The 21,311-nt window shown below is 43.6% G+C and overlaps 1 protein-coding gene and 3 long non-coding RNA genes across 21 annotated transcripts in view; 1 reads left to right on the forward strand and 3 right to left on the reverse strand.

Moving 5' to 3' along the window:
- The window catches only part of LOC108387222 (zinc finger protein 525-like), an 85,479-nt gene that overhangs the window by 11,469 nt on the left and 52,699 nt on the right, over nucleotides 1–21,311 (forward strand). For 5 of the 16 annotated variants that reach the window (XM_073226451.1, XM_073226452.1, XM_073226453.1 and 2 more), the window contains exon 2: nucleotides 5,464–5,590. The exons of the other annotated variants lie outside the window; for them this stretch is intronic. In XM_073226451.1, the coding sequence (XP_073082552.1) occupies nucleotides 5,464–5,590 (127 nt within the window). The remainder of the gene's footprint in view (nucleotides 1–5,463; nucleotides 5,591–21,311) is intronic. 16 annotated transcript variants of the gene reach the window in all.
- Nucleotides 1,166–5,457, reverse strand: LOC118973825 (uncharacterized). Of its 3 annotated transcripts, none has more exons than XR_012126844.1 (3): nucleotides 4,040–5,457; nucleotides 2,740–3,449; nucleotides 1,166–1,303 (listed from the first exon to the last, which is right to left on the reverse strand). It is a non-coding gene; the product is annotated as an uncharacterized lncRNA (long non-coding RNA). The 3 variants fall into 3 exon arrangements; XR_012126843.1 differs by having other exon boundaries at nucleotides 1,212–1,303; nucleotides 2,375–3,449; XR_005063338.2 differs by lacking the exon at nucleotides 1,166–1,303 and having other exon boundaries at nucleotides 1,312–3,449; nucleotides 4,040–4,238; nucleotides 4,511–5,457.
- LOC140847160 (uncharacterized) lies at nucleotides 5,607–6,163 on the reverse strand. The gene is made up of 2 exons (XR_012126846.1): nucleotides 5,998–6,163; nucleotides 5,607–5,929 (listed from the first exon to the last, which is right to left on the reverse strand). It is a non-coding gene; the product is annotated as an uncharacterized lncRNA (long non-coding RNA).
- LOC140847159 (uncharacterized) lies at nucleotides 7,860–18,763 on the reverse strand. Its single transcript, XR_012126845.1, has 3 exons — nucleotides 17,388–18,763; nucleotides 11,859–11,927; nucleotides 7,860–8,087 (listed from the first exon to the last, which is right to left on the reverse strand). It is a non-coding gene; the product is annotated as an uncharacterized lncRNA (long non-coding RNA).

Below are 21,311 nucleotides of genomic sequence, written 5' to 3' on the forward strand. Positions count from 1 at the left end.
GGTAGAGGAAATTTCTTCCTCCCCAGCAGTGGCTAACAGGCTCCACTGTGTAGCTCACGGTCTCATGCACTGGTTTTGTACCAGCCAGGCATTTTCACATGCCATGTGCTGCCCTAGCCAGCACCGGAATTCAGGCAAATGTTTTAACCCATCTGTGTCTAAGTTCCCTTTATATTTATAATGTGATGGTAGTTTGGGTGTCTAATTTATGAAGAATAAATAAGACACCACACATACAGTCTTCATAGCACTGATCGATACATTGTAAGTTCTCTCTGAAGGCTATGTATTCAACTTTTGAAAGTCTCTTAATAAACACAAAAAATTTAAAAACTGAACAAATGGAGAATATTGGAATTCAGTTGGCACTCTGCATGGAGCCTGTGTCTCTTTTTTCCATGCAGGATCCCTTGGCTTTGAGGACAAATATCAGTCACTGAGAGCTGACGGGATGGCTGTCCTGCCATGGGTGTGGCACTAGGAATGATCTTATTGACCCAGCCTCTACTTGGAATCATGAGGAATTTCTCTCTTTACCAAGATCTCTTCTGGCACCTCACTGGGGGCATGGGCAGATTAAGATGTCATTCTCTCCAAATCTGAATTCTGCAGACAATGCCAGCTTTTACGTTGAGACATTTCCCCAAAGACATTAGATACAGACTTCATTTCTGTGATGATCGTAGTGTGGCCAGGGCTGTGTCCATCGAAAGCACCTGCCTCCTGAGTGTCTCCGAGGCCATCACCCATCAGCCCCGGGACCCCCAGGTGAACAGAGCTGAAGGGGAATGCCCCGGGGTGCATGGGCCCCTCCAGCATCCTGTGCTGGATTCTGTCCGTGCTGATCCACGCCATTTTCCCTGTTGGCGTGACCGGCAAGTGGATCAGCACGAGCATCACCAGGAAACGAGAGTGTGGGCGCTGCTCTGTTGGACTGAAGGGCAAGATCGGAGTCTCCCTGTTTACAGCATTGCTGCCACACTAGACGTTGTGTGTGTGGGGCTCGTGCTCTGGGCCAGAGGCTCCGTTGTTCTCACCCTGTACAGAGGCTGCCACACGTTCACAGGACAAATATCCCCTGCAGATCTTCCCCCGAGTCCAGAGCCACCGGGAGCATCCTTGCTCTGCCGAGGAAATCTGTAGCTTTTTACTCTAATTCTGTCATCGCTCACATACGCTGGGCTCTATTTAGTCATCCCGTCGGGTGATGGTGAACATGTCTGCACTCTTTGCTCTGTTTTTTCCATGTCAGCCCCTTTGTGCTCGTGACCTGCAACTCTGGTGCATCCTGGTTCCGCTTTACCTGAATAAGGAATAAAAAAACACTCTCATCTTATCAGAAACATGAATATTGCATGTGTTTTCACAATATCCAGTTGTTGACTCATTATGAGGCAGGGCTGGGATGTGGGACAAGCATCAGGATTAATTTTTCCTGTGTGTTGATGAAAAATGCTGGGATACAAACAGTATAGTAAGAACAGGAGAGACTCCATCCTAAGGCTAAGATTCCACTTTAAAAACCAAGAAGTTAGGAAGTGAGATTCCTAACACATTTTATGGTCATCAGCCGATAACTGACCTCAGGCAGGGTGGACATTCCTAACTGATCTGTCCCCACTGCTTGAGGGGAGCCACCGTCTTGGGGAAGAACAGGATCAAGAAATCCCTGTGTTAAGTTTATCTTAGAGTATCTAGAGGACAGGCTGTGGCTGGTGACATAAGTCTCTCACTGGAGAGAGACATCGTGAGACCACATGTCAAAAATGTTTAAAATTACATGGAATGAATTTTTAACTTCCTACTTTAACTCTTACATTTTATTGTGTGTCTTGAGAGTCTAATTGAATGTAGTCAAAACAATTGATTTTCACAGGAATGTTCAAGTTTATGTGTGTCTAGAATAACAATAAATATTTGGGATTGGATGTATTAACTCACTGTGTGCTCTTCACAACACTGTTCTATTTCCTCATTTTGTTTTCTGTGTTAAGTTTTTAGATTATTGTTCAATCTATTTTTGGATGTTGTATTTTCTGTACCTCAAAGGTCTTAACCTAGATGCTGCTGCATACTTTGAGAAACTGATCACAGTGTGGAGTTATTTAGTACTTTTCACGATGCCTTGATAATATAAGAGAATAATTACATCTATTCACATCCCTCCAAATATTTTTTTAATTGCTGACGTGTATTTAAAAAATGAATTTTTATGCATCAGTGGTCATCCGTGGAGGACTAGGCAATTCCACAGACCGAACTGCCTCTACACAATTCCTTTTCAAATAATGGGAGAGTGCTGGGCAGACAGCTCCTCCCAGTCACTGTCCTTAGGGTGGCTGATGTTGTGACCCGGAACATCTAAATCTCTTACCCCTTTTCCAGTTCATATAAATGGAATCATAACATGAACCCTGCTATTTTGATTTCTGTCATGTATTGTTTGTGATTTATTGGTGGTGGTGGTGGTGGTTGAATCTCACTGTGAAGTCATGCAGTTGAGTCACGCTGATGAAGCACATGTGAGTGATTTTCTGTTTGGCCCTGTTGGGAGCAGCGCTGGTTTGCAAGTGCTGCAATGTGTGTCGACTTGGTAGCACTTTCCCTTTGATCTATGCCCAGTCGTGGTGATGTTGGTTCTGAGGTTTACATCTGTTCAGCTTTAAGAGACAATTTTCCAAAAATGTGTGTGTTCGTTTCACACCCGGCAGCAGGTGATGATATTCTTGGTTTACTTGCCTCCTCGTCCCCCGGTGATGTTCTCTGTCATTCCTGTTGTAGCATCGGGTGACGGTGCAGGGGTCCCTGGTGGTGGCTTTATTTGCATTTGCTTGATGAGTAAGGAACGTGAGCAGCCTTTCCCATGTCTATTAACCACTGGGTAAACCCTTCTTCTGAAGTGTCTGTTCATTTATTTTACCATTTTTTCCCAGTTGTGCTGCCTGTCTTCCCCTTGTGATTTACAGGAGACACTCACACATGCAGACTGTGAGTCTATTCCTGGTGCCCGTTCCACCGCTCCGCCATCTGTCCAGCTAATACCTGTCTAGGTGCCTTTTGCTGAGCACCAACTCTTAATTCAAATAGGATCAATTTGTCATTTCTTCCTTATGGTTAAGGTGTTTTGTTCTTTTGAAGAAGTCTTTTCCCATGTTAAGGTGACCCCGTGTCCTCGCCTGGCCGGCTCCTGCCGGAGACCCTCAGCCTGCCCGTCAGGGGCCGGAGCAAGAGCCCTCTAAGCTTTCACAGTTCTCTCGGGGTTATTTCCTAAAGTTTTTCAGGGAAGAAAGTGACGATGTTTTCTTCACACCTTTGGTTGAAACTCAAGTGAAAATAGTCTAAACACATAGTAGAAGTGGAGTGATTCTGGTGAGGAAGACAGAAGCCTTGAAGAGGGAATCCGTAATACAGGTTCACAGGTTTGACTTATAATGGAAGTAGTTTTCGATCTACCAAAGAAAAAGGCAGGCATTAATAAAACAAGTAGAGATCATTAGGTTTGTTTGAGCATTGTATGCATAATGATGCATTTGCATTGAAACTAATGTGGGATGGAATCTGTCCACACCAGGGTGGTGGGAGTGGCTTTCCACAAGGTGTGGTCTCCGCAGGGCCTTTTTCCCATTTATTTATATTTCCTTATCTTTTACAAGTACATGATTTAAGGTACATATTTAAAAGTTAAGCATGACTGCGTCCCATGTTCTGACATTTACTTTTTTTCAAGCATCACATCATATTGACTGTAGTCCCTGCATCTTTGTAGGTAATCAACTAATTGCTTTTTCCCCTGATGCTTATATTTCAAATTTTTCCATCTAAGCAATATTTAGAAATGCTTAGATATTCAGAAATCTAAGAGGTTAGATGAGTTTTCTTTTATAAACTCTGTTTTTAATCTGTTCTGTACTTCACATTAGTTTCATATTCACATAAAAGTTTCTGTATCGTTTTATAAATAGCAGTAACTAAGAATGGATTTGAAAATCAGGGACTAGAAATAAAATAACAAAGCCAAGCCCCCTCCCTGACCCCTTACGCTCCGCTCTTCAGGAGACCCCACTCCGGTGCGACGCTCTGAGCTTTGTGTCCTCGTGGGCGTCACTGGAGGTGGCCTGGCGTGGAGGCCGCAGAAGCTCCGGGGGCGGGGGTCCGGGTCGGCGCCCCCGCAGTCCCCTCTCGTGTGGCTTCCGCCACGTGGTTTATCTGTGCGTCTGTTTGTGCATCTGTTCCCCTGTCTGTAAAATGGGTATTGTATTTAGAGTCCCCACCACAGGATCACGGTGTGTTAAATTGTCCTTTTAGGTTTGCTTAACGTAAATATTGTTTCCTGTATCGTTGCGTGTTGCAGGCTAATTTGGAGATGTTTCCACAGGAGGACTTACTGAGCCATCTGTGTGGTACCAGTGTTTAGTACTGTTAAAGTACGGGAATGTACTAAAGTTTCTGGAATTTGCTCCCTAATTTTTGGTCATTAGTACTTTTCATGGTATTTGCGATCCGAACCCACCTGGAGGGAACAGTAGTCAGCTTATGTCTATGCCTGTTAATGTGAGTCTCGATGGAGATGTCCTTCCGTGACTATGCAGTCAAGTCCTGGCTGAAGAGCCTGCTCTGTAAATGAGAAAAATCTGACTGGACAATAAATCCAGTGTGACAGTATGGTTGTAAATATTGATACAAGTGCCTTCTTGGATAAATTCTAGGTTAGGTAAACTGGGTTAAAACCCAGGCTCTACCATTTACTGGATGCTTAACAAAATATTCTCATAAATGAGGGAGATTAATATTTTTTTCATGGATTATTCTTATGTATTATGCATCAGTTCATGAAAAGCTGTTAGAGCGCCATCTAGCATATAGTAAATTCTAAAAAGGTTATGGTTGCCTTTCTTGTTGTGATACTAGAGACTGCATTTGCCATAAAGCTTCTAGTTCAAAGCCCCATGAATATTTTCCCATGCTTTGTAACTCAAAAATGTGGCCCTTAGCATCATTGGTGAGCCTGCTGGAAATGCAGAAACTCAGGACCCAGACCAGAATACCTGACTCATCATCTCAGTTTAAAGATCTCCAGTGCATTGTCGTATTGTATTAAATTTGAGAGGTACACTTTAATGCACCATGACTTTGCCATTGAGAAATAAAACAGGTCAGCTATAAATTTAGTACATAAAAATATATATGCTTGTATTGATTCCTCAATTATATATGTCATCCCCCATATAATCATAGGATCTAATCATAGGATCTACAGTGGTTTTGTGTATTTACATCATCCGTTTTGCTCAGCATTAAGGGAAGATCATATAGATGAGTGCTTGTGTAAGGTGATGCAGGTCACCCCCCCAGGTCCTAATCAGTGCCCTTACCCTTCTCTGTGCACTTTGGGTTAAATTATGAACTCTCTTCATAGCCACTGTGTAAACTTGGTCGTTCTTTTCTTTGTTCTTTACACATCAGGGACTGTTGACCTTCAGGGACGTGGCCGTCAGGTTCTCCCAGGAGGAGTGGGAATGCCTGGACCCCGCCCAGCGGGCCTTGTACCGGGACGTGATGCAGGAGAACTACAGGAACATGGTCTTTGTGGGTGAGGATAAGAGCTGCTTTCCAGAATTCCTAATCTGCTCTCAAAACTTTTATTCCCTTAGTTTGAAGAATGTCTCCTGGAGGCTTCTGCTTTGTAGGACAGTGTGTCAGATCCCTGAGTTAAGGAAAAGATCAGGGGTTTTCTGGTCTAGAAACAATCTTTGTGATGTTGTATTTTGACTTTAACCTCCGCTTTCTGCAGTGATCTGCATCTTTCACCCTAGATTCGTGGTACTTTCAGAAATTCAGTGGCGTCAGATAGTGTTCACCCCATCTTAAATTCTGAAATCCACACTATAGACAGAGAAAGAGCAGGAAAAACTGAAAAAGAAAACAAGGCCTTTATTTGGGGGTCTTAGAATTGCAATTTGGGGACTGCAGAGCAGCCACCAGAAAAAAATGTCTCACCTGTGCAGGGAAGCAAGGACTTTTTATGAGAAAGGAGTGGTGGAGGGCCGTTTCATGACCTGGATGACGTGAAGATGAAGAATTGCACCGGCACTAACAGGCTGAGCCGCCTCAGCAGTGCCTTGTTGATGGCCCACTGGCGCCTCCAGGGGAAACGGCTCATGGTCCCTCATAACTGCCCATCTTTGTTAAGTGTCTTCTGACAGTTTGTTATTTTCATGGTCCCTGTTTGGGTGACAGTTGCCCTGTTAATTTTATGAGCAGTAACTTGTAAAAACTCTGTTTCTGGCCCATTTCAAAGGGTTGTGTTAAACATTTTATGTCCCCAGAAGTTAATTCATATTGTACTTGGGAGTTGGTACAGTTTTCATGTCCCCCTTCCTCCCACCCCCCACCCCCCGCAACCACCTGTCTGCTTTGTGCCTTTGGTTTTTTTTTTTTTAATATTCTACATACAAGTCCAATCATGTAGTATTTGTGTTTCTCTGGCTTATTTCACTTAGCTTAAAGACCTCAGGATTTATCCACTGGTTACAAATGACAGGCCTCCCTCCTTGATGACTAAATAGGATTCCATTGTATGTGTGCATGTGTGTTTAAAGATATAGCGCACATTTCATGCATCCATTGATGGATGCTTGAATTTTTTCCATGTCTTAATAGTTTATGTAAACAACAGTGCAGTGGATACACAGACTGCATACATTGCTTTGCAATCCTGATTTCATCACCTTCAGATACACACCCAGAAGTGGAATTGCTGAATTACATGGTAGTTGTGGTTTTAATTTGTGAAGAGTCCTCATAACTTTTCCAGAGTGACCATAACAGTTGACATTCCTGTGACACTACACAGGATCCTTTTTTTTTTCCTGCACCCTCACCAGCCCTTGTACCTCCCTTTGATAGTAGCCATTCTAACAGGTATGAAGAGAGAGTTTACTGTGGTTTCTGTGGGCATTTCCCTGATGAGCAGCAGTGTTGAACATCTTTTCATGTGTTTGTTGGTCATTCAAAATCTGTCTTGGGAAAAGGACTATTTGGGTCTTCTGCCCATTTTTTAATCAGATTTTTTTTGCTATCATCTTACGTGAAATCGTATATGTTGGATATTAACCCCTTATCAGATCCATGTTCTGCCAGTACTTTCTGACATGCTGTAGGTTGCCTGTTCACTTTATTGGTTGTTTCTTTAGCTATTGGGTAGCTTTTAATTTTTTACCAGTTTGATGTGGTCCTACTTGTCTCTTTTTACTTGCGTAGCTTCTGGTCTTGCTGCCGTATCTGACATTGCCAAGACCAGTGTCAAAGAACTTTTCTCCAGATGTTTACTTCTAGGAGTTTTCTGGTTTCAAGTCTTAAGTTGAAGTCTTCAATACATCTCCAGATAAATTTTTAGTGAGTGGGGTAAAATAGGGCTCCAGTTGCATCTTTTGCATATGAATATCCAGATTTCTCTTTGGCATTTATTGAAGAGGCTGCTTTTCCTTCATTGAGTATTCTGCATCCCTTGTCAAATGTTGGTTGACTGTGCACAGGCGCACCTTAGGGCCTTCGGTCTGGTCCCGTGGATGTGTGCTTCCCAGTTCTCTTGCGCAGTGAGTGACGTGCATCAGCGTATTTGATCCTGATGTACAGGAGGATGGTTTTATGGACATACATTGTGAAATGATCAGCACGTGTTCAGCTAACATCCATATTCAGTAGATAGAGTAAAAAGAAAAGAAAAAGAAGAAAAGGGATTTCTGCCGGTGCTGACGCCTCTCAGGACCGACCCCCTGAGCTCCCCTGCCTCCTTCAGCCGGGTGAGCTGCCCCCCTGTGTTCACGGTTCCTCCCCACCCCCGTTCTCATGTACCTTACGCTGGATGTTTGTACCCTTTGACCGCCTTCCCCAGTTCCCTCTGCGCCTACACCTTGTCTCCATTCACCACGAGTCTGATACCTTTTTCTGTGAGTTTTTTTTTAATTCCACAGGTAAGTGACATCACGAAGTATCTGTGTTTGTCTGACTTCTTCCACTTAGCATGATCTTTTCAAGGTCCATCCACATTATTGCAAATGCTGGGATTTCCTTTTTCTTTTAAATGGCTGAAAAAATACATACATGGCATGAGCAACATTATGGTTACTAGACTCCCTCTGTTATCAAGTCCCCACCACATACCCCATTACAGTCACTGTCCGTCAGCGTAGTGAGATGCTATGGAGTCACTACGTGTCTTCTCTGCTGTACTGCCTTCCCCGTGCCCACCCCCCTACATTATGTGTGCTGATCGTAATGCCCCTTATTCCCCTTTTCCCTCCCTTCCCACCCACCCTCCCCAGTCCCTTTCCCTTTGGTAACTTAGTCCATTCTTGGGTTCGGTGAGTCTGCTGCTGTTTTGTTCCTTCAGTTTTTTCTTTGTTCTTACACTCCACAGATGAGTGAAATCATTTGTCTTTCTCCGCCTGGCTTATTTCACTGAGCACACTACCCTCTAGCTCCATCCATGTTGTTGCAAAGAAGTGGGATTATTGGATCATATCACAATTCTGTTTTTAATTTTCCTGGGCCCTCCATACCATTTTCCATAGTGACTGAACCATTTTGTATCACCACCAATCCTATATAAATGCTTCAGTTTCTGTACATCATCGCAAAACATCGGTCATTTTCTGATTTATAAAAGTGAGTGTAACAGATAAGAGCTAACTCATTTTGGTTTTGACTTGCATTTATCTAATTATTGATACAGTAATTATCTTATTGGTGTATCTTTTCTTGTGCTGGTTTCCTATTCAGATGTTTTCCTTGGCATGTCTGTTCAGTCCTATGCCCATCATTTAAATTGCGGCTTTTAGGTTTTGAGGTTTATCATTACACACACTTGATAGGAACATCTTAACAGGTCTGTGGTTTGAACATATGTCCTCTCTTTCTGTAGGTGTCCTCTTCACTGTCAATTGTTTTCTTTGACGTGCAGGTATTTTTCAGTTGTATGTAGTTCATTCATGTACTTTGGTTTTATTCTCTTTCATTTTGATATTACATGCAAGAAATTGGTGCTAAATGCAGTGTTGTAAACCTTTCCCCCATAATTTCTGCTACTAGGTTTATTTACTGTTACAAGTGTTGCATATTTACTTTTAATCCACAGTGAGTTAGTTGATTTTTGTGTTAGGAAATGATATAAGCAAACTGTCCTACTTCATTCTTTTGCATGTGTATATTCCATTTTCCCTGCACCATTGTTGATTAAAAAAAAGCAGCTCCTTTCCATTATATACACTTGGCACTCTGTCAAAGCTCATTTGATCAGGATGTGGGGGTTTCTTTCTGGCATCTGTTTTGTTCAGATACTCTGTGTGTCTCTGTTTATGCAAGTCCTGGTCTCTGGTTTACTGTCACCTTGTTATGTATTTGGAATCGAGTCGAAGCCTTACTTCCTTCGAAGTTTGTTTTCACTGTGCTTGGTCTCCAGATTTTCATGCACTTTAGGATTTGTTCTGTATTTCTGGGGGAAAAAGTGATTGAGATGATATGGATTGCGTTGCATCCGGTCGCCACTTTTGCTAATATGGGCATCTTTGTATTAATTCATGAATATGGGATGTCTTTCCTTTTATTCTTATCATCTTTAGTTTTAGAAATTTTACTCATTTTCATTAAAACAGATTTTCATATAATTGGTTGAGTTTATTCCTAAGTGACTTACCATTTGGATTCTCTTGTAAATGGAACTGTCTAATTCCCTTTTGGACAAATGATACTTTGTTTATGGATTTTTCATTTCCTTTGCTGAATGTGTTTAAACAGATCTGACAGTGATTGTGTATGTGTGTAAATATTAGAGGTTTCTATATATAATGTCATGTCATCTGCAAACAGATACTTTTATTTCCTGTACATAAACTTGAGTGTATTTTGTTTGTTTTTATTACCCAGTTGTTCTGCTCTGGGCTTCCCGCAGTAAGTTGAGTAGATGAGGTGAAGGTCAGCCCTTGCCTGCCCCCGTGTGGACACGGAAATCTTTGGTTTGGCAGTTGAGCATGTTTGCCTTGGGCTTTACATACAACTTTTACGATGTTGAGGTAGTTTACTTCTGTTCCTTTTTTTTTTTTTGAGGATTTTTATTTTAAAAGAATGTTGAACTTCTTAAAAGCCTTGTCTGTGTTAGTTGAGATAATCATGTATTTTTCTTCTTGTGTTCTTATGTGGTGTAGTGTAGTGGTTGAATTTTTTCCTATGTTGAAACATTCTCAGTGTCAGGAATGACTCCTGCTTCATGTTACATAATCCTGCACTGTTATTGTTTACTTTTATTTCTTGAGGGTTTTACATCCATAGTCTTCAGATGTGTATCTCTGACTTTGAGAGAAATTCTCCCCAAAAGCTCCTTGGGGAATTTAGGGAGTGCTGTTTTTACTCTCCATTCTAGTATGTTCATACTTTCATGTCTTCAAGATTCAATCTTGGTCCATTGTATGTTTTTTGGAATTTACTTATGTGTTCTAAGTATCCAGTATTTTACATCAGTTATATTGTCTCATCTTTAACCTCTGATTTTTGTTTAGTCTTCATTTTATTTTTGTTAATTTATATAAGGTTTCTCAGTATTGATCTTTTCAGGAAACCACTACTAGATTTGGTGGTTCCTTTTTACCTTCCTACTAATTTTCTGTTTTCCATTTCATTTATATCTGCCCCGATTTTATTATTTCCTGGTGGTGAATTTGGACTTAGGTGTTACTATTTTTGTAGTTCCCTGATCTGTAAAATTAGGTGGTTGATTTGAGATGCTTCTCATTTTTTAATAAAAGCACTTACTTGCTATGAATTTCTCTTTTTAATATTGGTTTCTCTGCATCCGATGTGTTTTGGTGTCTGCTTTTTTGTGTCTTTGTTTTCAATGGTCTTGATGTATTTTAAATTTCTTTGCCTATGTCATCTCTGAAAATTGGTGTAAGAGTGTGTAGTTTAATTCCTGCAGTTTTTTGGACTTCACTAATCTTCTTCTGTTATTGTTTCTAGATTCAATCCATTGTGGTAAAAAATGATATTGTGTTTTCTAATTTTAAGTTTGTACTTCTTTATCCCCCTCCAATATTTCACCCATACACCCCATCCCAATGCCCCCACAAAGGATACCAACAGTCCATGGTCTCTGTCTACTTCTGCTTTGTTTCTTATATTCCACATATATTCCACATATAAATCCTGAGGTAATTGTTTTTGTCTGGCTTCCTGCAGTTAGCATAATGCCCTCTAAGTACATCATGTTGTTGCAAATGGCAAGATTTATTTATTTTTCATGGCCAAGTAATATTCCATTATAAATACATACCACATTTTATCCATTTATTGATGGACATAAGTTGCTACAATAGGCTGATTATTGTAAATAATGCTGCAATAAATTGATGGGACATGTATCTTTTCAAATTGGTGATTGGTTCTGTGGAGTCCCAGTAGTGGAATTGATGTTCATTATTTTCTTCAGTTACTAAGAAATCTCAATCCTGCTTTCTGCAGTGGCTCTACCAATTTGCAATTCCACCAGAAGTATATGAGGGTTCCCTTATCTCCGTATCCTCACCAACACTTATTAATTTTTTTATCTTTGATACTAGCCATTCTCACTGGTGTGAGGTGATATCTTTTTGTGGTTTTGGTGTGCTTTTCAATGATTGGTGAGGGTGAGCATCTTTTCATGTGTCTCTGGCTATGTGCATGTCTTCTCTGGAAAAAAGTCTGTTCAGGTCCACTGTTCTTGGTTTTGTATGAGTTCATTATGTATTTTGGATATTAGCTCCATAGGAGATAAATCATTTGCAAATACATAAACCAACTGTCTACATTTTTTTTTCAATTTTGCTCACTTTTTTCCCTTTTGCTCTTCAGATCTTTTAGGAGTCCCACCTTTTTAGTTCTGCTTTCGTTTCCGTTTCCTGGAGAGCACATATAAAAAAAAATTAGTAATGCTTATGTTGAAGACTTTTAACTGCTCTGTTCTCTTCTAGGAGTTTTCTGGTTTTAAGTAATATATTTGAGTCTTCTAATCCACTTTGATTATATTTTTTGTATGACATAAAACAGTGATCTAGGTTTGTTCTTTTTCATGTAGCTGTCCAGCAACTGATTGAAGAGGCTGTCTCTTTCCATTGCATATTCTTCCTTCTGTATATTAACCGGCCAGTTAAGCATCAGTTAGTTACAGGATGGAAGTACAGCATAGGAAATGCAGCCAATAGGTGCTGTATTATCTTGGCTTGGTGACTGATGGGAACCACACTCTCATGGTGAGCAGTTAGTAATCCATATAATTGTCAAATAACTCTGCTGTACATGTGAAACCAGTGTAATATATCAACTGTACTTCAATAAAAAATATCTAAAAAAGGGAAAGTATTTTGTAAGATGTAAATGTTCCTACAATTGCTTAGGCTTGTTTTGTGGGCTGATGTGTCATCTGTCCTCTATCATGTTCCATTTGACCTTGAGAAGATTGTTTTTTTTGCTGTTTGGTGAGTGTTCTGCATATTTGTTATGTCCAGTTGGTGTCTTGTGTGTCCCAAGTTGTCTGCTTCCTTACTGATCTCCCGTTCTGGTATTCTATCCATTATTGAAAATGAGATATTGGATTTTCCTATTATTATTTTGTTCCTATTTGTTTAATTATGTCAGCATTTGTTTTCTTTATGTGCAAGCTCTGATACTGGATGCAGAAATACAGATAACTTGGATATTTTCCTGTGTCTCATTGATCATTACATTGCAACTATCTTCGTGTCCTGTGAGTTTTTCACAAAGTCTATTTTAACTGAAATGGCCTCTCCTACCATGTCATGGTTACCTTTTGTACTGAATATCATTTTCCAACCTTTTCACTGTCTGCTTCTATGTGTTTCTAGAGCTGGAGTTAGTCTCCTGTAGACATCCTGCAGTTGGACTTTATCTTTTTAATCCACTCAGCCACTCTCCTTTTCCATGGGTATTTTAGTCCCTTTACACCTAATTGCTGAAGTGGAAGTTAAGGATTGTCAATTGACTTTCTAAAATCTTTCTCTGTGTGTCTTCTAGGCGTCTTTTCCATGTGTTCATCTGTGCCATCCTTTCTGTTGAGTGATTTTTCTGTGGTCGTGCTTTTTTTTCTTTCTTGTTCCCTTTAAGTGTCTTCCATGTATATTTTCTTTGATATTGTGTAGAATACGTTAAATTTTTAACAATCTGCCTAAAGCTGGGAACAACTTCCTGTAGCAAAACTACTCCTTAATATATGCTGCTCATCACTTAGTGTTATTGGAGGCACATTGTATCTTGTAAATCCATTGATTCATAATTATTTGTATACTTTGCATTTTAAATTCTTGCCAGTATAAAAGTAGTTTCCTCACAATATAACAATATTACAAGCTTCTATATCTGTGTATATATTTACTATTGGCAGTGTCTTTTAAATTGAACTACAGTTGATATACAATGTTATTGTTTTCAGGTATACAACATAGTGATTTGACAACTGATTACTAAATGTTCACCACAATACATGTACAGACTTGTACAGTATTAAGTTTAACATAGGTTTTTAAAGTATACGTACCTGATTCTTGTAGGATAATTTATTCATTTTATGTATTTCAGTGGTGTCTTCTCATTACCAAAAAGACTTGTTACCCCTCAGGAAGACATAAAAGACTCATTCCAAAAACTGTTATTGGGAAGATCTGGGAGCTGTGTCCATGGGGATTTGCACTTAAGGACACACAGGGACAGTGAGGCTGAGCGTGGAGGGCAGGACGGCTGTCACGAAGGAGTGCAGAGCCACGGGAGGAGCCCCCGGGACAAGCCCCTCCCCGTCCGTGGGGACCCGCAGCATAAAGAGTGTTGGAACAAAACCCAGTTTAAGTCAGTTACTGCTGCAGAAAACAGTGTTACTGTGAGTAAATGTCATCATCCAGTTTGGAAACATAACTTTTCTCAGAAATAAAACTTGGAAAATCTTAAAATTGAGGCGGGCCATCGTGCTAATGATAATTTCAATCATTTTAAATATAGCAATGCATAGATATTCAGTCATATAATTCTGAGAACCAAAGCTATAATGGAGAAAAAAATGTGTCAGTATGTTGAAATTGAAATTTTCCTGATGAAAGGTTCATTATTCTTCCATGAGCAGGTGGTAATTCCCACTCATGCTAACACCTACAGTTTTGATAACAGACTCTTTCCACCCAATATTGCTTAATTAATGTCAGTGTATAGACAATGAGGAAGAACCTTGCATGTATAATAAAAGTAAGCAGGCCTTTAGGAAGGGCTCTCTATTCAATAATTTCTAAGGTATTAACATTCAGGAGAGAACATTTCAATCTATGGAACCTGGAATAAATGATAACAGAGAACCACTCCATAGAGAACATCAGAGAGCTCAGAGTCCAGAAAACCATTCCCCACGTAATAAATGAGGACAAGTCTTCAAGGAATGGTCAGCTTAATTATGCATCAGGGTGTCCACATTGGAGAGAAGCCTCCCAAATATAAGGAAAGTGGCAAAATTTTTAAACATTTCTCAGAAGTTATTAATTCACACTGGTGAGACAGCTTGCAAATGTAAAGAATATGGGAAAGTCTTTAGTCAGTCTTCCTATCTAAATAATTATGAGAGAATCTGTACTGGAAAGCAACCATACAAATGTAAAGAATGCAGCATATCCTTTACTTATTCCTCAGGTCTTACTGTGCGCAAGAGAATTCATAAGGAAGAGAAGCCTTACAAGTGTAAAGAATGTGGCAAAGCCTTTAAGTGGGACTCACACTTTACTGAACATCTGAGAATTCATTCTGGAGAGAAACCTTTCAAGTGTGAGGAATGTGGCAAAGCCTTTAAACGGGGCTCACACCTTACTCAACATCAGATAATTCATTCTGGACAGAAACCTTACAGATGTAAACAATGCAGCAGGTCCTTTGCTCGTTCCTCAAGTCTTACTTTGCACCAGAGAATTCATTCGGAAGAGAAGCCTTACAAGTGTAAAGAATGTGACAAAGCCTTTAAGTGGGGCTCACAACTTACTGAACATCTGAGAGTTCATTCTGGGCAGACACCTTACAGATGTAAAGAGTGCAGCAAGCCCTTCACTTCTTCTTCAAGTCTTACTGTGCATGAGAGAATTCATACAGGAGAGAAGCCTTACAAGTGTAAAGAATGTGACAAAGCCTTTAAGTGGGGCTCACAATTTACTCAACATCAGAGAATTCATTCTGGGCAGAAACCTTATAAATGCAAAAAATGTGGCAAATCCTTTAAGCTGTGCTCAAGCCTTGCTGCACACCAGAAAACTCACACTAGAGAGAAACTTGATCTACCCACTGATGTAGGAAAGAGTTTAGTGTGAAGTATAAAATGTAGAGAGCATGAAAGTTTTCAGATGGGAGAAAATTGTACAGATTGAAAGACAAAGTGGCAAAGCTGTCACCCAGCCCTCACATATCATTGAACATAAGAAAATGCATAGTGGATAGAAAACACCAATATGACTAATGTGGAAAGACCATTGCCCATTAAAAACATGAGTCTTCATCATGGAAGGAAACTTTACAGATGCAATAATGTGGGAAAATACTTGAATGAAAAGTTAAACCTCAAAAGAGTCACTCAAGAAAGTACTAAGACACAAAATTTTTTTCAGTGGTTACTATCCAAGTGTTTGTTTAAAATCAGATAATTTGGTAATTTGTATCAGCAATGGGATGGATTTTTAGGTAGTATCCTTAACGCCGAACATATTTTCTGTTTTGACGTTATCTGACACTTTTTGAAAAGCCGATTCATGGGTGTCGATCACTCAGGCCGCCTGGCACTGCGCGTCCTCTGCTAGGTTTATGTAGCCCGCTGCTGCTCTGTCTGGGGCTCCCGGCTGCTCATGCGGGGAGCGCATTTCTGTTGTTTAGAAACTACCCGGCTCTGGTAGTTTGTTTTCGTAGACTAAACAGGCTAAGAGAAAAGTCAGGCTTCAGAAGTTAGAGCGACCCTTTTAGCAAAATAAAGCCCAGAAATGTGGAAGCAGCATTGGAATTCTTTAATGGATGGAGGCCGGGGCGGGGGTCGGAAGTGCATCCTGGAGGAAGCCTGCGCACCGTGAAAAGGAGAGCCAGCCGGGGGCGCCCAGGGGACTAAGGAGAGCTGCCCAGAAGCCCAGTCTTCTTGGAAAGTGCTGGTCCTCATGAGAAGAGTGTTGATAGAAATATAGACATGGAAGGTCATTTTGATGAGGTCTCAGACTGAAATGAGGACCGTGTTTATGGAAACAGTGGGAAATGTGCTCATTGTCATAACGGCAGACGGTTGCCTGAATTGTGCTGCTGTCCTAGTGACGTGGGCAGGCAGACCCTCTGAGCAGTGAAGCCGCGCCCCCAGCTGAGGATATGTCTAAGTAACGTGTCGGTGGAGAGGCCGAATTTCTGTTGAATGTTGCACGTGCCCCTGCGCCAGGCCCCAGGCCCCACGTGGGGAGAAGCTCCTTTGTCTGGGACCATGTCCTGTGCATCTCTTCATCTGGGTGTTAACTTGTAGATTTTACAGTGCCCTCTATTAAACTGGTCGGTATGTTTTCCTGAGCTCTGTGAGCCGTTGTAGCAAATTAATTGAACCTGAGGGGGAGGTCGTGGGAGTTCCCATCTGTGGCCGGTAGGTCGGAGGCACAGGGAGCTGCCTGGGGCGTGTGACTGGCGTCTGTGAGTTGGGGGAGGCCTTCTAGGATGCAGCCCTTCATCTGGGGAATCGGGGGCTGTCTCTGGGCAGACAGCGTCACAATAGAGTTGACACCATAGCAGTCTTCAAGAACTGCTTGTTATCGTGTGTGTGGAAAGACTCCCCCCGCCCACACACACACGCTGGAAAAGGAGTGCTGTTACTGCTTGTACAACAAACTTATTGCTGTTGTGTGTGGAAAAAACATGCAACAGCTAGATAATCAGAAATGCACTTTGCCATGCAGTAACAATGAATAGAATTTTACCTGACTCAGCCACCTCCCTCCCAGTCTGTCACCCCTATTTTACATTATAATAGCTAAGGGTATATAGATCCTTCTGGGAGCACATGATCTAAATTCTTTCATGCAGTTGTGGGGTGGGAGGCCAAAGATTCTTCCTGAGGCTTTTATGCCTTGATGTTTTTGCGACTTAAAACAGCTTGCATGTCACAATGGCACATTTTAGGATGGCCTAACCCTTAGTCCCTATAGACTAGGCTTTAGTTTCTTTCTTCTTTTTTTTAAGTTTTCAAAGCAGGTGAGCACACTTGGAAGGCAGGACATCAGAAGCAGACAAGTAGCCGTGTGCGAGTTCTAAACGCAGAGCAGCGCAGGGGGAAACGCCGGCCCAGCCCTGGCCTGACGCACCCTCACCTGGGCGGCCGCCATCTCCGCCTCGGCCTCGGGCTGCTCGGGCTCCTCCCTCACCGGGCGCTGTGCGGACACGGCTCACGGCCCCGGAGAAGATGCGCGGCCGGCTGGTGGCAGGGCCTCTGCAGCAGGACCTTGAAATGCAGAAAAGGCCACCTTCCAGGCCCTGGATCTCAGGACAGACGCAGGAACAAGCAGCTCAGTTACCACAGCCAATGGCTTCACACGTTAATGAGCATTAACTGCAAAGGCCCGATACCAAGTAAGGGCCGGCTAGGACAAGCTTTCTTACTGGGCACAAGTAATGGGAGCCCTGGAAATAGTTCCCAAAGCAGAGTGTTTCCAAAGGCAGGCATCCCGGCTTCCTGTGCAGCTCTGCCTGGGAAGCAGGATCAGGGCCAGCCCTCCACCCCACTGCCCCAGAGCAGGACCAGCCACGCAGGCGCCCCTGGGCTAGCTGCTTTGTGTGCAGCCACCGTCCAGGAAGCAGCCTGGAGCTCCTCCCGGCAAGATTAGAGGAAGAAGTTTTGCTTTGGACAGCTCGGGTCTCCTTAGAAACTGGCTCTGTGCTCACCCAGCCGTGTGCAAGCACCTGGTGCTCTGCTGTGTCCTGCTGCTCCCCAACACAGGGTTCAGTCTCCTGTCCCAGCACTGGGGCTCTGTGCCTTCCTTTCCTTGCTTCCTGCGCCTGCCCCGACCGCCCTGCACCCCCAGTCTCTGTTTAAGCTCTCTCCCTGCTGCTGCTCAGCAGAACCAGGGCGCTGGGCTTCCCTCTGCTCACATCGGTGTCTCCCGGCTCTCCCTCTAGGATTCCCTCTTCTGCCCCTCACTTCCCTGCCCCGAGCCCCAGAAGGCGCTCTCTGTGTGGGTCCCTAGTGACTGGCAGACACCTGACAAATTACAAACCAGGAACTGATGAGAGAATGGGTATTTCCCCTCCGCCACTCCCCTGGACCAGCACTCCTGTGACTGGCCAGCTGCTCTGTCAGTCCTGCTGCCCGTAGATATGCAGACAAGTTCTTTCAGGTCTACAATGGGGGCAATATTAGAATCATGCAATGCAAGAATCCTGGCCATAATTTCTATTTTCTCTACACCTCACCCCTCCAGGATTCTTGCCTCAGAGTTCACACACCCGTAATCTTACATGATGGTCGCTGTGCAAGAAAGCTGAGACGCTGTAACCAGATTTCACAACAGCAACAGGGATTAACAACATATAAATAACAACAGAACAACAAAACAATGACAGTCCTCAAGCCTGAGGATCCAGCCATATTCACACCAGTCCTATTTAAATGAGTCCGTGACTCACTCAGAGGGAGAACAGCTGAACCAGCCAGCAGCCCCTCGCACACCCAGCCAGCAGCAGCTATTGGTAGGGGGCATGCCTGGTCCACAAACACTAGATTAACCTTACGGGAGGTCAGACTCATGTTTTAATGACACCAACACGGCAAATTCGTCTGTCAGGATGCATGCAAGGAGTGGTCCTGTGCTGGGACCATGGCAGGAAGGGGGTCCCGCCTGGTTCTGTTTACCAGACCTTCACCCCTCTCCCTGTGGGGGTGATTGAGGGTCTGTATGTAGGGCTGTGGGAGGGACATGCAATGATAAGACAGAACTCCGGTAAGATGCTCTCACCTTCTGGCCATTTTGGGTACGCTGATCTTTGGAGACCACTGTGCTGTTACTGCAGGAACACACAGGAGGCCAGCTTCCAGGCCTCGTCCCCAGGGTGCCAGCAGGGCCAGTGTGTGTCAGAATGTCCAGGGCCACATCCACTCAAGTCTCCAGGGTTTAGTACAGTTGGTGCTGGCAGCAAGATGTTATTCTGGTGGCCAAACCCTGCCTTCCACAACTCCTTGGTTTGTACAGGCAGTTTCACAGGGGAGGCAGCAACGTGTGTGAGCGTATCCACAGCGCTTCGCGCCCCCTCCTGGGCTTCTCCTTCACACGCTGCAGCACTGCCCGTAGTGGCCTGACCAGACCCACAGACTATTGGTCTCTGACTCCAGGCCAGATTTTAGCAACCCACTGTGTCTATCATGCCTGCCCTGACAGGGTTATATGGTGTATGAAACTTCAAGCTTACACCTACTTGTTGCACCCGTCCTGTAATCCACGTCCAGTAAAGTGGGAGTGTCACTCCCATTGCTGTGTTTAGCTGCCGTAGGCTGCAGAGACACTCTACACCTCGTTTGGTCATTTGCTGATCTGTGCAACATGTAGGCAAAGCAACCAGAGGTCCAGTACCTGTGTCCACACGAGTCATGGCACACCGATATCCTTCTGATGTGGGCAGAGGCCCAGTATAGTCTATTTGCCACCTGACAAGGGGTATTGGCCCCCTTACTATTGTCCAGTGTTACTGTGGGACTCAGTGTAAGTCCCTCTTAGAGCACACAAGGCACTCCTTCCGGGCTCTGCTGACTTCTTCAAAGGTCAACGGCAAGCCCCACCGACGGGCTGCAGCCCACATTGTCATGCCCTGGGTGCAGCAAACGCTGGTGTAGCCATTGGGCCACATCAGAGGCAGGCTTTCCTTCTAGCCAGCACACCTGGGCCAGTGTGTCTGCTTCATCATTCCCTGGGGATGCCAAAGGCAGGTGGCCTGTCACATGATATACGGTAACTGTCTTGGTCTGACTAGAGGCCCATATATTTTGCCAGAACCCTTACCCTCAGATGGGTCAGGGATCAACCAACCAGTTGGCATGGTACTACGTCGGTAGCCCCAGAGTCAAGCCTTGATCTGGCCCAGTTGTCAGTGCAACTATTTGGAAGGGCTGCTGGTTTACCATAAGCCACACTGCCCACAACTGTGCCCACTGACTGCTCTTCTACTCACCATCTTCCGTCCATACTGTCCCAGTCTTAGGATGGAAAGCCACAGCCCTCCATTTTGGGGGCTGCATGTGGCTGGAGCATTCTCTTTACCATGCATCTTCGGGTATAGGGGCTCTTGTCTCCTGATAAGGGCTCTCTGCTACTAATGACTTCAAGTTCTTCCTGCCTGTCATGGGCCCCAGTAACCATTAGAGTTCTCCACTAAGGGGCAAGTAGGGTGCTGCGCTGCTGCAGGTATGTGCCCTACTTGGCGAGTGTAGGCTTCTGTGTCACACCACTCTGTGGCTTTTGGGTTCAGTCTTGTACCCACACCACGATGGGGTAGGTGGTTATTACCTTTGTTGGGGCTGTTCCGGCAGTGGACTCCGCAGCCAGCAAGGCGTGATACATGGCAGCGAATTCCTTCTCTGTTAAAGTGTACCGAACCTCTGCTCCTTTCTGGAGCTGTGACCAGAATCTAACAGCATGGCAAGTTCATTCAGACCACTGCCAGAATCCCATCCCTAACCATCTTCAGTTACATGAACATCCAGCCCACGGGGCCTTGAGGAGTCCATCACATTCAAGGTCGGCACGACCTTGACTGCCCACTTGGCAGCAGCAAAGGCAGATGCACATTTTTCATCCCAGTCCCACCCGATGCCCTTTCATATCAAACAGTATAAAGTCCTCAGAATTTGTGCCAAGTATGGGATAAACACTCTCCAGTAACCCGAAAGACCCCAAAACTCTTGTAATACTGCCAGTTTCAGGGGAAGGGAAAGCCTGGACCTTGTCTGTGACTGCTTCTGGGATAACTTTAGTCTTACCTGACCAGACAACACCCCCAGGGACATTACTGACAAGCCAGGTCCCTGAACCTGGGTGCTGGTCACAGCCCATCCTTTCTCCTGTAGGAGCTGCAGCAGCCTGGCGCTGCCCCTGCTAAGCATGCAGGGGAATCAGATGTGAGCATCTCATCAGTGTATTGATACAGCCTCACCATTGGTAGTTTCTCACATGCTGACGAGTGCTGGGCTACGAGGCTGACATGGTGGGACTGTGGAGGTGTCCCTGTGGGAGGACAGTGAACGTCCA

This window comes from Manis javanica, chromosome 17, assembly GCF_040802235.1.
Source record: "Manis javanica isolate MJ-LG chromosome 17, MJ_LKY, whole genome shotgun sequence".
Lineage (NCBI taxonomy): Eukaryota > Metazoa > Chordata > Mammalia > Pholidota > Manidae > Manis > Manis javanica.